Genomic DNA, 15,022 nt, shown 5'->3' with positions numbered 1-15,022 from the left:
CATGGACCTGTTCAAATTGAGTCTCCATGAATATGAATCACACTATACGATGATATCCCCTAATGGGTCCAATTAAAGACACCCATTAATTCATTTAAGGTAAGTTTTTGATTATCCTATCCAGACATTATTCTTTTTTTGGTATATAATTTTTATCATACTTTTGTATAATGTATTAGTGTCACTTACTTTTTGACTAGCAATCATAACGATTTTGTTTATAGAATGAAGTTCTTTTCCACTTGACAAATTAAATTGGAAGTAAGGAAAATAGCACTTTTCCTCTAGTAATTTAGGGTCATTTTATTTTTGGTCCTATTAGTTACGAGATTATTATTTTTAATTTTTGCAACATTAAAAAGTAATATTTTGGTTCCATCACGCATTCCTGTAGATATTTTAACAAAAAAGACCACGTGCTTAACATATGGTCCTTAGAGTCTTTATACTTTTGATCTCATTGATTATGACTTTTCATTTTTTGTCACATAATTTTAAAGAAATAGTACTTTTGGTGTTATACACTTAACGACCACGTGGCATTTTCAATTAAATATCTGACGGAAAAGTGCTATGAGACCAAAAGTTCTGTTTTTTTAAACTTATGAGATCGTAAATGAGAATCCTATAATCAATTGGACCAAAAATAAAAAAGAAAAAAAAACCCAACTTACAGAACCAAAAATGATATTTCCCCTCATCCGTACAACATTAATATTTTTTTTCTTAAATTCATCATTTAATCTTTTGCTAATTTCTGATATATTCATGAAAGATAAATCAATTTGGGGGGGGAGGGGGGGGTTGGTGTTCATCGATGAGGACCATTTTACATAACGCATTCGATAAAGACGATGGAATTAAATTGAAATATAGGTCGTGAAGTGGGAAGAGGATATGAATGAAGAAGTGAAGAACAGTATGGGTGTGGGGAGAGGCCGTCGGCCGTCGCTGTCCTAATTAGCCTGCACAGGGGCATTCAATGCCCTTTTGGCAATACTAAGGTAATCAATCAGACCAAAATGTTGCTGCAACAACCCCATTTCTCATCATGACATGCCATACACAAACCTATCTCTATTTATGCAGCAGAAGATCAAGAACGCGGTACATGTAGTATATTTCTTCATAAACGAGACGTAAATTTTGCACAACAAGAGTGTATATAGGATCGATATCATTTGGGCCCTGATGAATATGTTTTAAAGAGCTTATAAGATTTAGTCTGACCTTTCATTCAAGAATTTAATGATTTTAATTCTGAGATACTAACACGAGAAATTTAGGACAAAATTATACGAGACAATGAAGGAAGAAATGAAGTTAGTCATGCTCGTTAATTAACAAGCATTCGTACAAATATGTGTGTTAGTCACGCTCGATGAAGTAGACTTGATCGAACGAATCCTTATGTATATATGAGTGGCTATGAGATTTACCATTTAACCATCATGAATTTCTATCATCACTAATAATAATAGATATATATAGTTGATGTGTGCAGTACTAGCTATATATATATATATATATATATATATAGAAAGAATTAAAGAATGAAAGTTTTAAAAGATAGGGTTCTGTCAAAGGGTCGTGTGGTTGCATTCTGCTCCTTCCTTTTGGTTTGTCTTTTCTAAGTGTTGTTTGTTTGGTTGTCATGAAGTCACGTGAATGCCTAAGCTCTCCTGCTTGCATTTGCCTTTGCATTTTCCCTTCTCTTTAAGACAGCTTTAGAACTCTGCTCATTAGCCCCTTTTTACACACACATTAACGTTGGTGTCTCCCCCCACTATCCCTCAAACTTGCAGTTTTTGGCTGTTCATTTGATCTACAAAACCTGCCCCTTTTTTCTTATTTCTACTCCAATGAACCTAAACTCCTCTCCCATAGAGCAAATTAGTGATGATCATCATCATCATCATCAACAACAACCTCACCAGCCCTTCGCCCCGAATCCTTCCCCTTCCGTCTCGTGTCATATTTTCTTCAACTCCGCGACTCAAGATCACACCGGATATAGTTATGATCGTCGCCAATTTTACCACCCTCAGCATCACTTGGTATGTCCACGTATACCCTAAGTACAATTTGTTCAAATTATTTCCTCTTTTTTGTTTTGTTTGTTTGTCGTACGTCTGTTGGATAACATGAATTGTCGATTCTTGCACACATATACATGAGTGATCATGTGTGGATGTTTTCTATGTTTGATGTATCTTAGGATGACAATTATGGCGCTAATTACCACGGTGGATCGACATGCGAAATCAAGAATAAGGTTGAGGGTGGCCTTAAATTGACTCTATGGAAGAAAGAAGATGAAGAGTATAATGAAAGCATAGTAGCAGATAAGAGTACTACAAATCCTGTGAAGTGGATGTCTTCCAAGATGAGGTTGATGCATAAGATGAAGAACCCGACGACGACTACCACGACCGATCGTGTTGCTCTTAAGATATCGTCGAGCGCTACTGCCCCAACCAAGCTTGAGGATCAGAAGCTGCAGCCTTCCTCTTCCCTTGAAACTGATTTGAGCAGCAACAGTTTCCCAAGCAACAATAACAGCCCAATTAGGGTTTGTGCTGATTGCAACACAACCAAGACCCCTCTTTGGAGAAGTGGTCCCAAAGGCCCTAAGGTAACTAATACTTTTTGTATTGTATTTGGATCGATATTTGAAGACAGGACTTTCAAATTTATAATAACAAATCGTCTAAATTTGTTTGGATAATTATATTAAAAGGATTTCAAATTTCTAACTTGTTATTTTTAAATTATTTTTTGTGGCACTGAAATTCATCTAATATGGAGCCATTTGAAATTATTTTTTTAAATTCTTTCCTTGAATTCAAATTCTTCCGTCCGAATGTAGGATCTTTGTTCTTTTCTCCTGGTGCATCGCCCCGTGCTGACATATAAAAGTATTTATCAAAACCTGATCACGAACTTATTTTGTTCTTTTTCTTTTTTTCCCTTTGGTGTTGGCAGTCTCTTTGTAATGCGTGCGGGATTAGGCAGCGGAAGGCTAGACGAGCCATGGCGGCCGCTGCAGCTGCCGCCAACGGCTCCCCTACCGATCAGCCACCAGCAATGAAGTTCAAAGTGCAACACAAGGAGAAGACTGGGAAAAATGGGCATGCCACACAGCTCAAGAAACGCTGCAAAACAGCGGTTGCTACGACTAGCACGGCTGGATCGTCATCGCCATCCAACGGGCAGAAGAAGCTCGGATTCGAGGATTTCTTGATCAATTTGAGCAAGAACTTAGCATTCCACAGAGTGTTCCCTGAGGATGAGAAGGATGCAGCAATCCTGCTCATGGCTCTATCTTCTGGCCTTCTTCATGGCTGATATTAACTATTATTCAAAATTCAGGCTCAATTTTTATTTTGTTTCATTAATTCTTGAGTTAGATAGATAAGGTTAGCATTAATTTTAATCAAAATGTCTGAGAGTCTTAAATTTTTGTGATGGATCGATCACCATGTAGGAGATCAAGTGAGTGAGATTTTATTGTGTTTTTAGTTTTCCTTTTCTTTTTAATAAGGGAATTATGCGTAATAAATTTGTGTGGCAGTATTGTAAAACCTTTCGGACAAGTTGATAACCTAATATGGATCTCTTGTTCTTATATTTGTCCAGTTATATTATGAATTTCAATCATTGCTTTCATTAATTTACGGCTTATCTTTAATTCCCAGCTGCTTAATAGTTGCTTCTAGTTTTTGTTTTGGCTTTTTTTGTTTTCTTAATCATTTCACTGAAAGAAAGGAAAAAATACAAGCAACTCCTGTGATATTGTAAATGAGCAAATTATCTCTTATAAAAAAAAAAATAGCAATTTACGTCCCTATATCTTTTACAATACAACAATTTACCCTCCGATGTTCTCCCTAGATAGGGGGTAAATTATTTTATTTTAATTAACACAGGGGGATAAATTGTTCTTTTTTTCATTGGTAGTAATATTTTCATTTGCAATATCATAGGGGTAAATTGCATTAAACCCCTAAAAGATATAACTTTTTATATAGTTAATTACCATAACTAAAAATAAAAAATCTTAGCAGATATTAATTAACCATGGATGTGCAACAATTATTAATTTTTGTTCCTACAAGTGAGGTCAAAATATTAACTATAGTTGAAAATTGTGGCAAATGTTTCAGGCACTAGATAAATTAAGGCGAATATTAATTAAGTCATAACATAAAATTTGACATTAATTTGTTTGATCATAATAAAATAATATTGATTTACTACGATTTTTAAATCGTAATGATTTATGATATGAGGAATGATATATTTTTTTGTTTTTCTTATTTTTCTCTTTTTACATGAAGCTACATAATCTGAAATTGGACCCCAGATTAATGTCTTGGGAAATGGTATCAATAATACATAATCTTCAGTAAAAAAATTCTAATCATGCGCATAAATTATTATAATTAGTTATGAAGATAATTAAAGGAAATTAATAAGATCGAATAAATATGTAAATACGTTTTAAATTAAAATCATCAGAACATGTACAATCTCGAATGAAACTATTGATATAGATACATTCTTAAGATCAAGAATTTAAATGTGTACGTACTCTTATAAATCAAGCGTTTTCTCTTATATAGAGACAAAAAAAAGAACGAAGTAATAATTAAACGTCTCGGAATTCATGCACATATATTATTAATCATGACTTAAAATTTTATTTTGTCCTAATGCAAGTGATTCGGATTGAGGTCTGATCTGGGTCGAAATATGCGACCTTGATCAACAATTTGAATCTTTCCACGTAATCTCCTCAAATCTGTGATGGGTTTGAGGAATAAAACACGTACGTCAGGCTCGTCGGGATCGTCCCCGACGAAAGCCCTTCGACGCTCAAGTTTGTTTTTGGATCGAGGTAGAAATATACAATCAGAAGTTAAATAGTTAGAGCAACAAATATCGATTACCTCAAGTGAATCAAATCTGAAATAGTTATAGGGTCCAATTTGACACTGTAGATCATTCCATGTATCTTCATCAACGCTTCTCCCAGCTTTAATCGTGCCGCATCTCCTTGATATTTACAGGTCCACACACAAGCGGGTCCTGGTGACCCGACCTGCGACCTCACGCGCGGATCCCGCTTTAACGTCAGTTTTATCCTTAATGAAGGGCTTTTTTATCTTTTTAATTGGTAAACCCCCATCAAAGTCCATGATGATCTGGCAATCTAGACGAAGCAGTCTATCTAGAGCCTTGAATTTTACGTGATGGTTTGACCACTTCGTGATTCTTGAATAAGAAGAGCCTGCACCACAGATTATTAATCAAGTTTGTTGGGGGTGGCCCCCAACTTAGACCTGTGTGTTTAAGACATGATCAAGTTTTTAAGTAATTGGGATCATAGAGCTAGACCTCATAATAATTAATATCTAACTTACAAATAAGGGACAACCAATATTTATAGATGCCAACTATGCGAAGTGATAAAGTGTGAGAGGACATCGATATAGGTGGACTGGCTTTATTATGGCCGCTTACTTAACACCTCCATCTGGACAGTTCGTGATGATAGAGGGTCGTGGGAATGGAGGAAACTCTTACGTCTCCGACCTTTTCTTCGACCGATGGTTGACTACCACATTGGTGACGGGCATGGATTTTATTTATGGCAGGACCCATGGCATCCTCTCGGACCACTCCTTGACAGATTCCCGCGCGCCGTTATTATTGGGAGTGGATTTTTCGACCAAGCTCAGCACCGTCATAAATGAGGGTGTTTGGCAATGGCCTCCTTTCACTTATTCTGAATGCCTAGAGATCTTACACACATTGCCCCACATCCATGGAGGCGAAGATCGTATCATCTAACGATTTTAAAGCGGAAAACCTTTGATACAGGCCCTTATCCGATTATTTGATCCATCGAGGTCGAAAGTAGGATGGGATTCACTACTTTCGGGCTCCTGTAAGATCACACGTCACACGTTTATCTTATGGATGGCAATTTTGAGCAAACTACCAACAACAGATAAAGCATGGTTTTCTCACCTCGGCGATTGTGTTTTGTGTGATGTGGGTGCGACGGAGACCCATAGTCACCTTTTTTTTCAATGCCGATTTAGCAGACGATGTCTTTCTAAGGTTGAAAGATTTCTGCGTTTTTTATGGCCCAATAGAGATTGGACGACTGATATCGAATGGGCATCACGAAAATGGAGGTGAAAACACATTGTTAACCTTGCTTACCGAGCTTTACTAGCCTCATGTGTTTATCACATCTGGAGAGCAAGGAACTTGAGGAGATTTGAGCATGAAGAGAGGACTCCCGCCACGTTGGCCTTCTTGATTGTGGAAGATGTCAAACAGCGCATCCTTAGTATTAACCTAACCACATCTGTTAGTACATGTGTCTTATTTAGATTATGGCGTATCTCTTGATCTGTCGAGGGAGAAACCAACTAAAGAATTTTGTTGTACTATTATGTATTCTTTTTTATTAATGAAAATTACGTTTACCAAAAAAAAAATATTTATAGATGCCAAGTAATTTGGACAGTATTGATCCAAGTGTCGGCTCTAAAGCCCTAATACAGAGAAAGCATCAAAAGCTAATGTTTCTAGTTGGCGGGTTAGACCAGACCTGTACAAAAAAAATACAAATTTTTATCCTGTTTGATGATTTTAATATTTTTTAGAGACAAATAAGTTTTTTTAGGGGTTTTCACCAAATAATCATCATCAACAAGGTACAAATATCATCGCCAATTTGTTCCTCGTAAATTATCATGCGATTAATTTCCAAATTTAATTACTTAATATTTACCAAAAAAAATACATAACTTACATAATTAACATGTATGTTTCTGGATAATATTGTACTACATATGATGTGTGTGTGGACAGATATATTCAGTTAAATTTGGACAAAATTAGAAAATGGAGGGCCTCACTGACATGACTGCCTTTTCCTAACCCCAGCCATGATTCTCATCATACCAAATAAATTACGCCTTTTAGGCATTTTGAGAAGTTAGTTACTATTGCACGTACTCTCTCATTGCCTATTCCTATAGAAATGGGCCTCACAATTTTACTATTCTACAAATTAATTTTTACAATCTTGTTCTATAATTTTAAAATGTTTCATACATTAAATGATGGAAATTTACTAAAATAACTAAAAAAGTGATTGGAAATTCGTTTTCAATTAAACCGATCACATGCATGTTTTTTTCTTCTTTATTTGAAGTGAAAGCAATTAACTATTATTCGTTTTTAAATAACTCGATTACAATCATTAATATTAAATATCAATATCTAAAAAGTACCAATAATAATATCAATCATATATATATAATCTTATGCAATAAATATAGTACAACAAATAACACGTTTTTCATTTCCAAAACTTTCAATAATTGGAGAGCCCTCGGAATAATGCATTTTTCACTCATAAACATCAATTTATGACACTGCAATACAATTCTGTGATAATACACCTAAGTACATTTTTTTCTTTATTTTTTTCCTTTTTTGTGTAACTTGATGTATTGATTTACATATTTTATTCTTATTTATAACATACTTTAAAGTATGAAAAAATATTATTATATACACGTAGAGACGACGTACCACAAGGACTATCTTATCACACTTCTCACATCAATTCCAAATGAGAAGTTGGAGTTTGAGTGGCTTACAAGCTCTAAGTCCTCCTTTCTCTAATAAGACGCCTTTTCAAGATAAATTATAAAGCTCATATGAAGTCAGAGTAAAATTCCTAATGCAATAGGACACTGGTCCCATCAGAAGCTGCATCATTTGCAATCGTCAATTGGAAGGATGTCATGCTCTCATCCTGAGTCTCCCGCACTATAAAAACTGCAACATTTAATATTTGCTAATTGTCATGGTTAAAAATAAATAGCTGTAGCAAATAGTTATTGACCACAATCATGCAACGGTTGTTGGCCATAGTATCTACGCGAGTTGCTAAAATATTTGTCATAGCAAATATTTTTACCATGGCTCTTAGCCATGACAAATAATTTTTTCTTGGTGGAAAATATACGTTTTTGTATCGATTTTATTTAATCGTGGCTAATAAAAATTATTTACTATGATTTTTAGTCCAATAGCTATTAAAATTGTAATCAATAGTCATTTTTTTCCTAGTCTCAAGACCATGCCATCTGCAATCCCAAACCTCTCATTTGGTGGGCTGGTGATGCCACCACGCATCTCATAACCGTTATGACCAGAAAAATTGAGTGACTTATAAATTAAAAATCTTTTTTTTAACGAGTTACTTTTTATAATAAAAGTATGAGACTCGTGAAACCAGAACAACATTCTAATATGATGAGAGCACTAATATGTATGTCGAGTGATAATAGAGATATAGACTGATTAAAAATACGACTTTAGCATAAAAAAATTTAATTCATGAAACATGCGTCAAATAGTTACATCGTACGGAAAGACGTTTACTCCTACAAAAGTTAATCACGTCATTTATTGCAAAAATAAAATAAAATCAAAAATCCTTTAGACATTATGAATATTTTCTTGGAAATGACATACCTATATAGTCTTCTAATGACCTAAATTATAGTAACAAAATTTTATGGCGTACCCTCAAGTTAGCAAATAATTGAAAAGTTCTGAACAGACCAGAAGGACAGAAAAAACCCAATTGTTCGATATATCAGGTAAGACTTAAATATACTAGAAAAAATACGATTTTTTTTGTATTAAAAAAAATTATGATAAATATAAATTAATCGTAATTTCACACGGCCGTTAGCTATTATTTCTGAGAGTGAAGCATAACACATTATCATAATTAAAATCAGGACCAATGTTGGCCCATAATTAAAAATTATGGTGAATAATTATTAATCGTAATAAAATTTTAAATTTAATATTAATTTTATTTAATTATGATAATAATATTAATTTATTATGATTTTAAATAGTAGTAATTTAAAATTAAAAAAAAAATTGGTAGTAATTCCTTCCGGGCTAAATTAAACCTTATTTTTCAGACCACGTAATGAAATGTTATATTTACAAATGTCCATGATTGTGTTTTCTGTAAACAACCCGACTCTTCTTTCAGCAACCCGGAATAGGGTTTGAAGCCCAATTCAAGTTGGGTCATAGGGTGTTGCTGGATCCGCTTTGACCCGTTTAATTCGACCCACCCATTGATTTTGGAGTATTTGTGAATCCTACCTTAGAGTAACTTGATTAATAAAGGAAGTAAATCAAGAAAAACACACGCAAACTTGAATGGAAGTACGAAATGAAATTCATATATTTTAGGTTAAATATATTTTGCGTCCCTGAATTATGCATGAAGTGCATTTATCTCCGTAAATTATAAAATATAACAAAATGCCCCTCATGAAATTGACCAATTCTTTTAAATGATGAAAATACCCTTATTATTTACACCACCTAAAATATGTCTATTACAATCATTCCTTTAAAACATAATTTGAATTTTTATAAAAATTTTAAATAAAATAAATACTATCGATCTATTTTTGCTTGTGTTGTTATATATATTAAACTTTTTTGAAAAAAAAAATTATCAATACAATTTAAATATATTACATTGAATTATATATACACTGTTAAATATGCAAATCTATAATATTCTATAATTTTTTGAATATTTGATATGATAAAATTTTAATTATGCATACATGTCATTGAATAAAAAGTTAAAAGTTATAACATATTTTTTTATAAAATTTTATGCATTATATATTTACACGTACATGTATCTTTTTAACATAAATAATTTACTTTGTGAAACATATTTGCATGTATGGAGCTTGTAAATACATAAAAAGATATAAATTCTAAATATTATTTTTTTATAAAATTTGAGTAAAATTTTAAATCGTTAAAAATCATTTTGGTACTGATTTTAAATAAAACATATTTTAGAGAGTGAAATAAAAAGTATAGGATGTAAGTGGGGAGGGTAATTTATGCCTTTGAGTATGTATTTCTTGTGCTATCACATAGAATTGTATCTAATTTCTTGTTCGGATTAGGTTCAATAAAATGGATTTTTTTTTCTTTTTTCTAAAATATTCTTTCTTCCCGAGACATTGTAACGGACTATTATAACGGACAATCATGTATGATAAAATTTGCCTCGGACAAAAAAATAAATGCAACTATAGTATTACAATCTATTGCAACGGATATTTTTTCATTGCAAATTTTTGTAGTAAAACCGTTTTGCCAAGGATTTAACATAAAATCCGTGGGAAAATTCCACTGCTATGACATAGTATTTTTTGTAGTCATAGCTCTTAATCTTGCACATATTGGCCTGTCTTCCTGATCTAAGAACTCATATCCATCACCAGTCATGAAATTGCACAATAATGAACCGGCTACCTAAATTTTTTGTTATCCATCACGTTTTTCACCGAGCAACCTTCCACAGAAGCAAGTGAGCCTTGAATTGGTTGATGAAGACATGATTTTTACTTTTTCAACCAAAATTACCAAAACAATAAGTGAAAATGGTGAAAATTGATGGGAAAGTTCTTAGAAATAAGCCTGGACCCTCCCATTTTTCTCAAAAAAGAGAGAAAATTATTCCTTTTACTATCCATCCTTCGTAGTTTAATGGCCACATGAGTGTGTAATGGCGATATGAAAGCTGCAATCGAACCCTATTTTTAGTATAAAAATTGGTCACTTCAAACATCACGATAAGAAAATTATAAGATATCGTAAACTATGGGACCAAAAATATGGAATTTCCTCTCATACTTATCTCTTAATAACTTTCTCCTCTTCACATGAAGCCCTTGAGAATGCTGGTTCTTGCTCGTCTATCTAACAGCACACGTGTCTGCACAGGCAAGAGGGAATGCTGGAAAGAGAAAAGAAAGGCTAATTGATGTTGAGATTGCTAGAACTATAGGCGAGTTTCACAACTCTCCAAATTCAATCCATTTTGCCAATTAATCGTAAACCGAGTTCATGGCTTAATCTTAATGTTCGATAGGAGACAACAACTTAGCAAAGAAATCAATGTTGGTCGCTTTCTTCTGCAGTTAAACTTGGAATTAATCCAATTCATTCAAATTTCAAGAACTGGGTTTTCTTCCTACCATCTTTTAGTTCCACCCTTTAAGAGATGGATTGTCCAGCGTCAGACAAAAGGGAAGATTTGGCTTTGAACCCTTTTGAGGTGGTTAATGAATGCCTTGCAAAGTGATGGACCCCATCATGTTCAAATCCATCCAACCATATCCTCCCACCCAATCCTTTTTTCACTTCTCTCACCCAAATTCCTCACTCCCTGAGTAGTATTTCTTGATTTTGGCTTTCAGAGATTGCTTTAGCTTAGTAGTAAATAATTCTTGTTTTCGATGCCAGGAACCATACAGGTTACAGGTATGTTCAGCTCCCTCCAAGAATAGCAGTGCTTTAAACTAGAATCCCTTCATTACTGGCTCTAATTTTACACTGTTAATTCACTCTTGTAGTTCTGGAATTCAAGGGTGTTTCATCTTCATCAAAGCCTTCTGCGAAATCCCTGAAAGGCAAGTGACTCAGAGATCCTGGTTTCCTTTCTTTGATGCGGATTCTTTTTACCTAGTTCTTGTTTTCCACTCCAGTTTCCATGGGGAAAAGACATTATCAGACTTGGGACAAGGGGGAGTTCTCTTTGTAATGATTCTGACCTTTGTCTTAGATTCAAGATTCTTTATTGTGTGAACTTGGTGTAGAAGTTTTACAGACAGGAACGTACTGATTTTTCTGCAGCCCCATTACAAAACTGCGTGAGAATTTAGTTGTTGCTATCCTGGATGCCGGGGGAAATGAGATAGCTCATGCAGGTAAGTAAAGTTTGACTCTTTGGTCTCCTATTAAGTAAGTATGCTCTTTGTCTTAGTATTTTGAAAGGAGGTAATTTTCGGTAGATATTCGGACAATGCAAATCATTGAGAAGGGATCTTGGGACGAAGTTTTCTCCATCAATGGAGGTGGTCATGTGCACATGAAGCTGCAGTTCATTCTCAGTGAGGAGGAGCGCAAACGCATTCGCAGTGTGGTACTGTTTCATCACTCTTTATTTGCATCTGCATCGTTGTATAGGATTTAGCTAAGAGGTTCAGCTCTAGTTCTTCTGTTCGACATCGTCCTAACGTCTTATAGAAAAAGCATTAAGACTTGTGTAATCTTGTATCCTTATGGAGACTGTAAGCATGGTTAGTTCAGTCTAGTTCTGGCTTGTGTGAAGAAGGTAGACAGATATCAAGAACTCAATCTTGAAAAGGTTTAATATGTAATTGCATTGGTTTTTTTGTAATTCCCAGAGAGAATCTGCAGTGAAGAAGAAACTTGAATCCAATCCCAACATCAATCTTAGACTCACAGAAAGCACTAGTTGTACTTATGGTTCTGTAGAAACATCCAGAGAAATTGAACAGAAGGTCTCAGGTTAGTTCTCATAACTACCTATTTCACAGTGAACTTTTGCATGCTTTGGACAGGGAATTACATTAACGATGATGGCATCTGCTTTTGATATTATTCAAGTGTTTCTTTATTCAGAAAAAATTTTGATTATTGTACGACCGCTGCATGTTTTAAGATTCCCAAGAAGGGATTGTTCACATAGATGTAGTGAGCCCGAAAGTTGAAGCCTCTCAAGCTGGTTTGTCTCTGAATTCTGCTACTTCCTCTGCGATCTCAGCCTACAAAGAAGGAGGAGGAATCATCAAACCTGCATTCCCAGTTAAGGAATTATCACTTGGACGATAATCGATTTTTTTCTAGACAAAAAATGTGTACTGAACACATATCTTGGTTTCGCCTAACAGTTGAAAGTTCCTGTTGTAGGATACTACAGATCAAAGTCAAGGTGCTCCCTCATCTCCCCAATTACATGAACAAGTACCAGATGAGAAAAGCAAAATGCGACCACTTGCTGATATAAGATCAGACGTTCACCAATGGGCTTCATCTGAGTTGTTGGAATCAGCTATCTCAGGCAAGAGAAATTTAGTTGTTTCCAAGTTGCAAGATGATCCTATTCAAGAATCTCGAAATCAAGAACCAGTGGAGAAAACTCCTAGCATTGTCCGGAAAATCTCAGTTGCCTCCAAGTTCAAGGATGATTCAGTTCAAAAAACTGGGAATCAAGAACCTTCAGTGAAAACTCCTAGCAACGTGAGGAAAATGATAAGTGCCTTTGAGAATGGCCAACTTCAGGTACTTATTTGTGTGAGTTTCTGTTGGTGCTGTTGTGGTTTCGGAATTGTATGCTTACAGAAAGAATGTACAGTCTGATCATTGGTTGTACAACTCAAAGACATGGTCTGTTTGGGCTCCAAGCAGGAACGAAAATCCATGAGGAAATCACTGTCGCTGCCATCTGAGCTGAACAGATTCAGAAAAGCTGGCCAGGTGGACAACCGGGAATCAAAGGAGTTGACTTCAACTGTGACACCTATCCCATCAGGCTCTGGAGCAGCTTCAAGAGAACCAACTGTGAAAGAACTGGAAATATCAGTAGTTGATTTAATGAGGCAATCCACTTCAAAAGCAGCAACTAGTTCTGGAAGAATGCCTGAGGAACAATCTCAAGTAACTCAGTCCTCAAACTTGCTGAAGTCTTCTCAATCTTCAGTTGCAGAAGGAAGTGGAAGAGGAAGAGGAACTGGCTTGAAGAGCTCAAAAATTATTGACATTAAAGTGGCTTCAAATCCGAAACTGAAATCACTAGAATATTATAACGACGAATGTTATTCCACACAAAGCTCTGGTATGTGGATATTTCCAGATAACGCAAGACGTTTGTGTATCACAACTGCAGGTAAGCAGGTTATAAAAATAGTAGGACATCAACATAGTGAAGCCAAAACCCGTGAAGCAAGTAAAGGTTCTTCAGCCTTAGAAATGCCAGATAAGGTGTAGCTTCTCAAGCTGATTAATTTAAGTTCAAGTTTACATTACATTAGGCTGACAGACTGAGTCGTATTTCAAGCTGATTAAATTTAGCAGCAGCACTTAATACATAAATTTCTTTACTGGATTGATATATCAACATAAGATATGTATATGCAGAATCAAATACACGGAAAAGGACGTAAGAATGAAAAGAATCAGAAGAAATATGCCAAGCATCCAGCAAGAGGACGTGGTAGCTCTCCAGATGATTCGTCTAATGGACTCGTTGGACAGGTAAAATTCTATGCCTCTGATCATGTTTAGATCAAGAGGCTTGTGTTGAGCCTAAATTTCCTCCTATCATCATTTTCCTAATAAACTTCAGTAGATGAACTGTCATCAGTTTCAGGAGAGACGATACCAGCTGCTGAATTATTCTATTTCTTTTACTTATCAGGTAATAAAGGTTGCTGTTATTTTGGCTTTTGGAGCACTAGTTTTTCTTACCAGACAAAAGGAACCACGGTGAGTGTACATACTTGACTTCAGACATTCTTAATATTCACCTACCTTTTATTCCATGCAAGTAAAGCACCACCGAGAACTGCTTAAGATTTAGTCCAACATCCGATAGTGCAAGCTTTCGTTCTCTTTTAGAAATACTGGACTGTTCAAACCTGCGCTTAGACACTGTCAGAGATATTCCTATTTTTCCCTGTTCAGTAACAGCAAATCTTTTTACAGGAAGAAGAACAGAGAAGGAAACGATAATCTCTTGTCTATACCAGATTACATCGATGAAAGATCGTTCAAGCCATGGCTGCATCAACAATGAAAGTCATCTCTAGCTTTTCCCGCCAAGTTGAGGGCTCAGTTGAAGCCATGGCTGCATCAACAATGAAAGTCATCTCTAGCTTTTCCCGCCAAGTTGAGGGCTCAATTATAGCCATCTACCGCTTGGTGAGACTTTATCTTTGGTCGCATAGTTTCATGTACAACAGAAAACATTAACTTAAATCTGTGGCAATCTCCCAGATTCATTAACTTGATACTTTTCCCCTTCCATGTCTATATCATATTCTTTTTCTGTATAAAGTTA

At 35.0% G+C, this 15,022-nt stretch overlaps 2 protein-coding genes across 5 annotated transcripts; both read left to right on the top strand.

Annotated features, from left to right (window-relative positions):
• Positions 1 to 1,578: 1,578 nt before the first annotated feature.
• On the top strand, positions 1,579 to 3,673 carry LOC105161999 (putative GATA transcription factor 22). Its single transcript, XM_011079898.3, has 3 exons — positions 1,579 to 2,057; positions 2,219 to 2,635; positions 2,986 to 3,673. The coding sequence occupies exons 1-3, from the start codon at positions 1,863 to 1,865 to the stop codon at positions 3,346 to 3,348; spliced, it is 975 nt and encodes a 324-aa protein (XP_011078200.3). The 5' UTR covers positions 1,579 to 1,862; the 3' UTR covers positions 3,349 to 3,673.
• Positions 3,674 to 10,778: 7,105 nt separating this feature from the next.
• On the top strand, positions 10,779 to 15,018 carry LOC105161846 (uncharacterized). 4 transcript variants are annotated; one of them, XM_011079672.3, is made up of 12 exons: positions 10,779 to 11,421; positions 11,514 to 11,570; positions 11,646 to 11,697; positions 11,794 to 11,867; positions 11,952 to 12,082; positions 12,348 to 12,471; positions 12,626 to 12,768; positions 12,874 to 13,245; positions 13,369 to 13,944; positions 14,101 to 14,217; positions 14,381 to 14,448; positions 14,668 to 15,018. In XM_011079672.3, exons 1-12 carry the CDS (start codon positions 11,397 to 11,399, stop codon positions 14,756 to 14,758), a joined length of 1,830 nt encoding a protein of 609 aa, XP_011077974.1. In that variant the 5' UTR covers positions 10,779 to 11,396; the 3' UTR covers positions 14,759 to 15,018. The 4 variants fall into 4 exon arrangements, with proteins under 4 accessions (XP_011077974.1, XP_088736621.1, XP_011077975.1 ...); XM_011079673.3 differs by having other exon boundaries at positions 10,782 to 11,421; positions 13,372 to 13,944; XM_088880495.1 differs by having other exon boundaries at positions 10,781 to 11,421; positions 11,514 to 11,697; positions 11,772 to 11,867.
• Positions 15,019 to 15,022: the final 4 nt, after the last annotated feature.

This window comes from Sesamum indicum, linkage group LG5 (assembly GCF_026168435.1).
Source record: "Sesamum indicum cultivar Baizhima isolate 11 linkage group LG5, ASM2616843v1, whole genome shotgun sequence".
NCBI lineage: Eukaryota > Viridiplantae > Streptophyta > Magnoliopsida > Lamiales > Pedaliaceae > Sesamum > Sesamum indicum.
The sequence above is the reverse complement of the archived record's forward strand: the minus strand, read 5'-3'. Positions and strand labels throughout refer to the sequence as shown.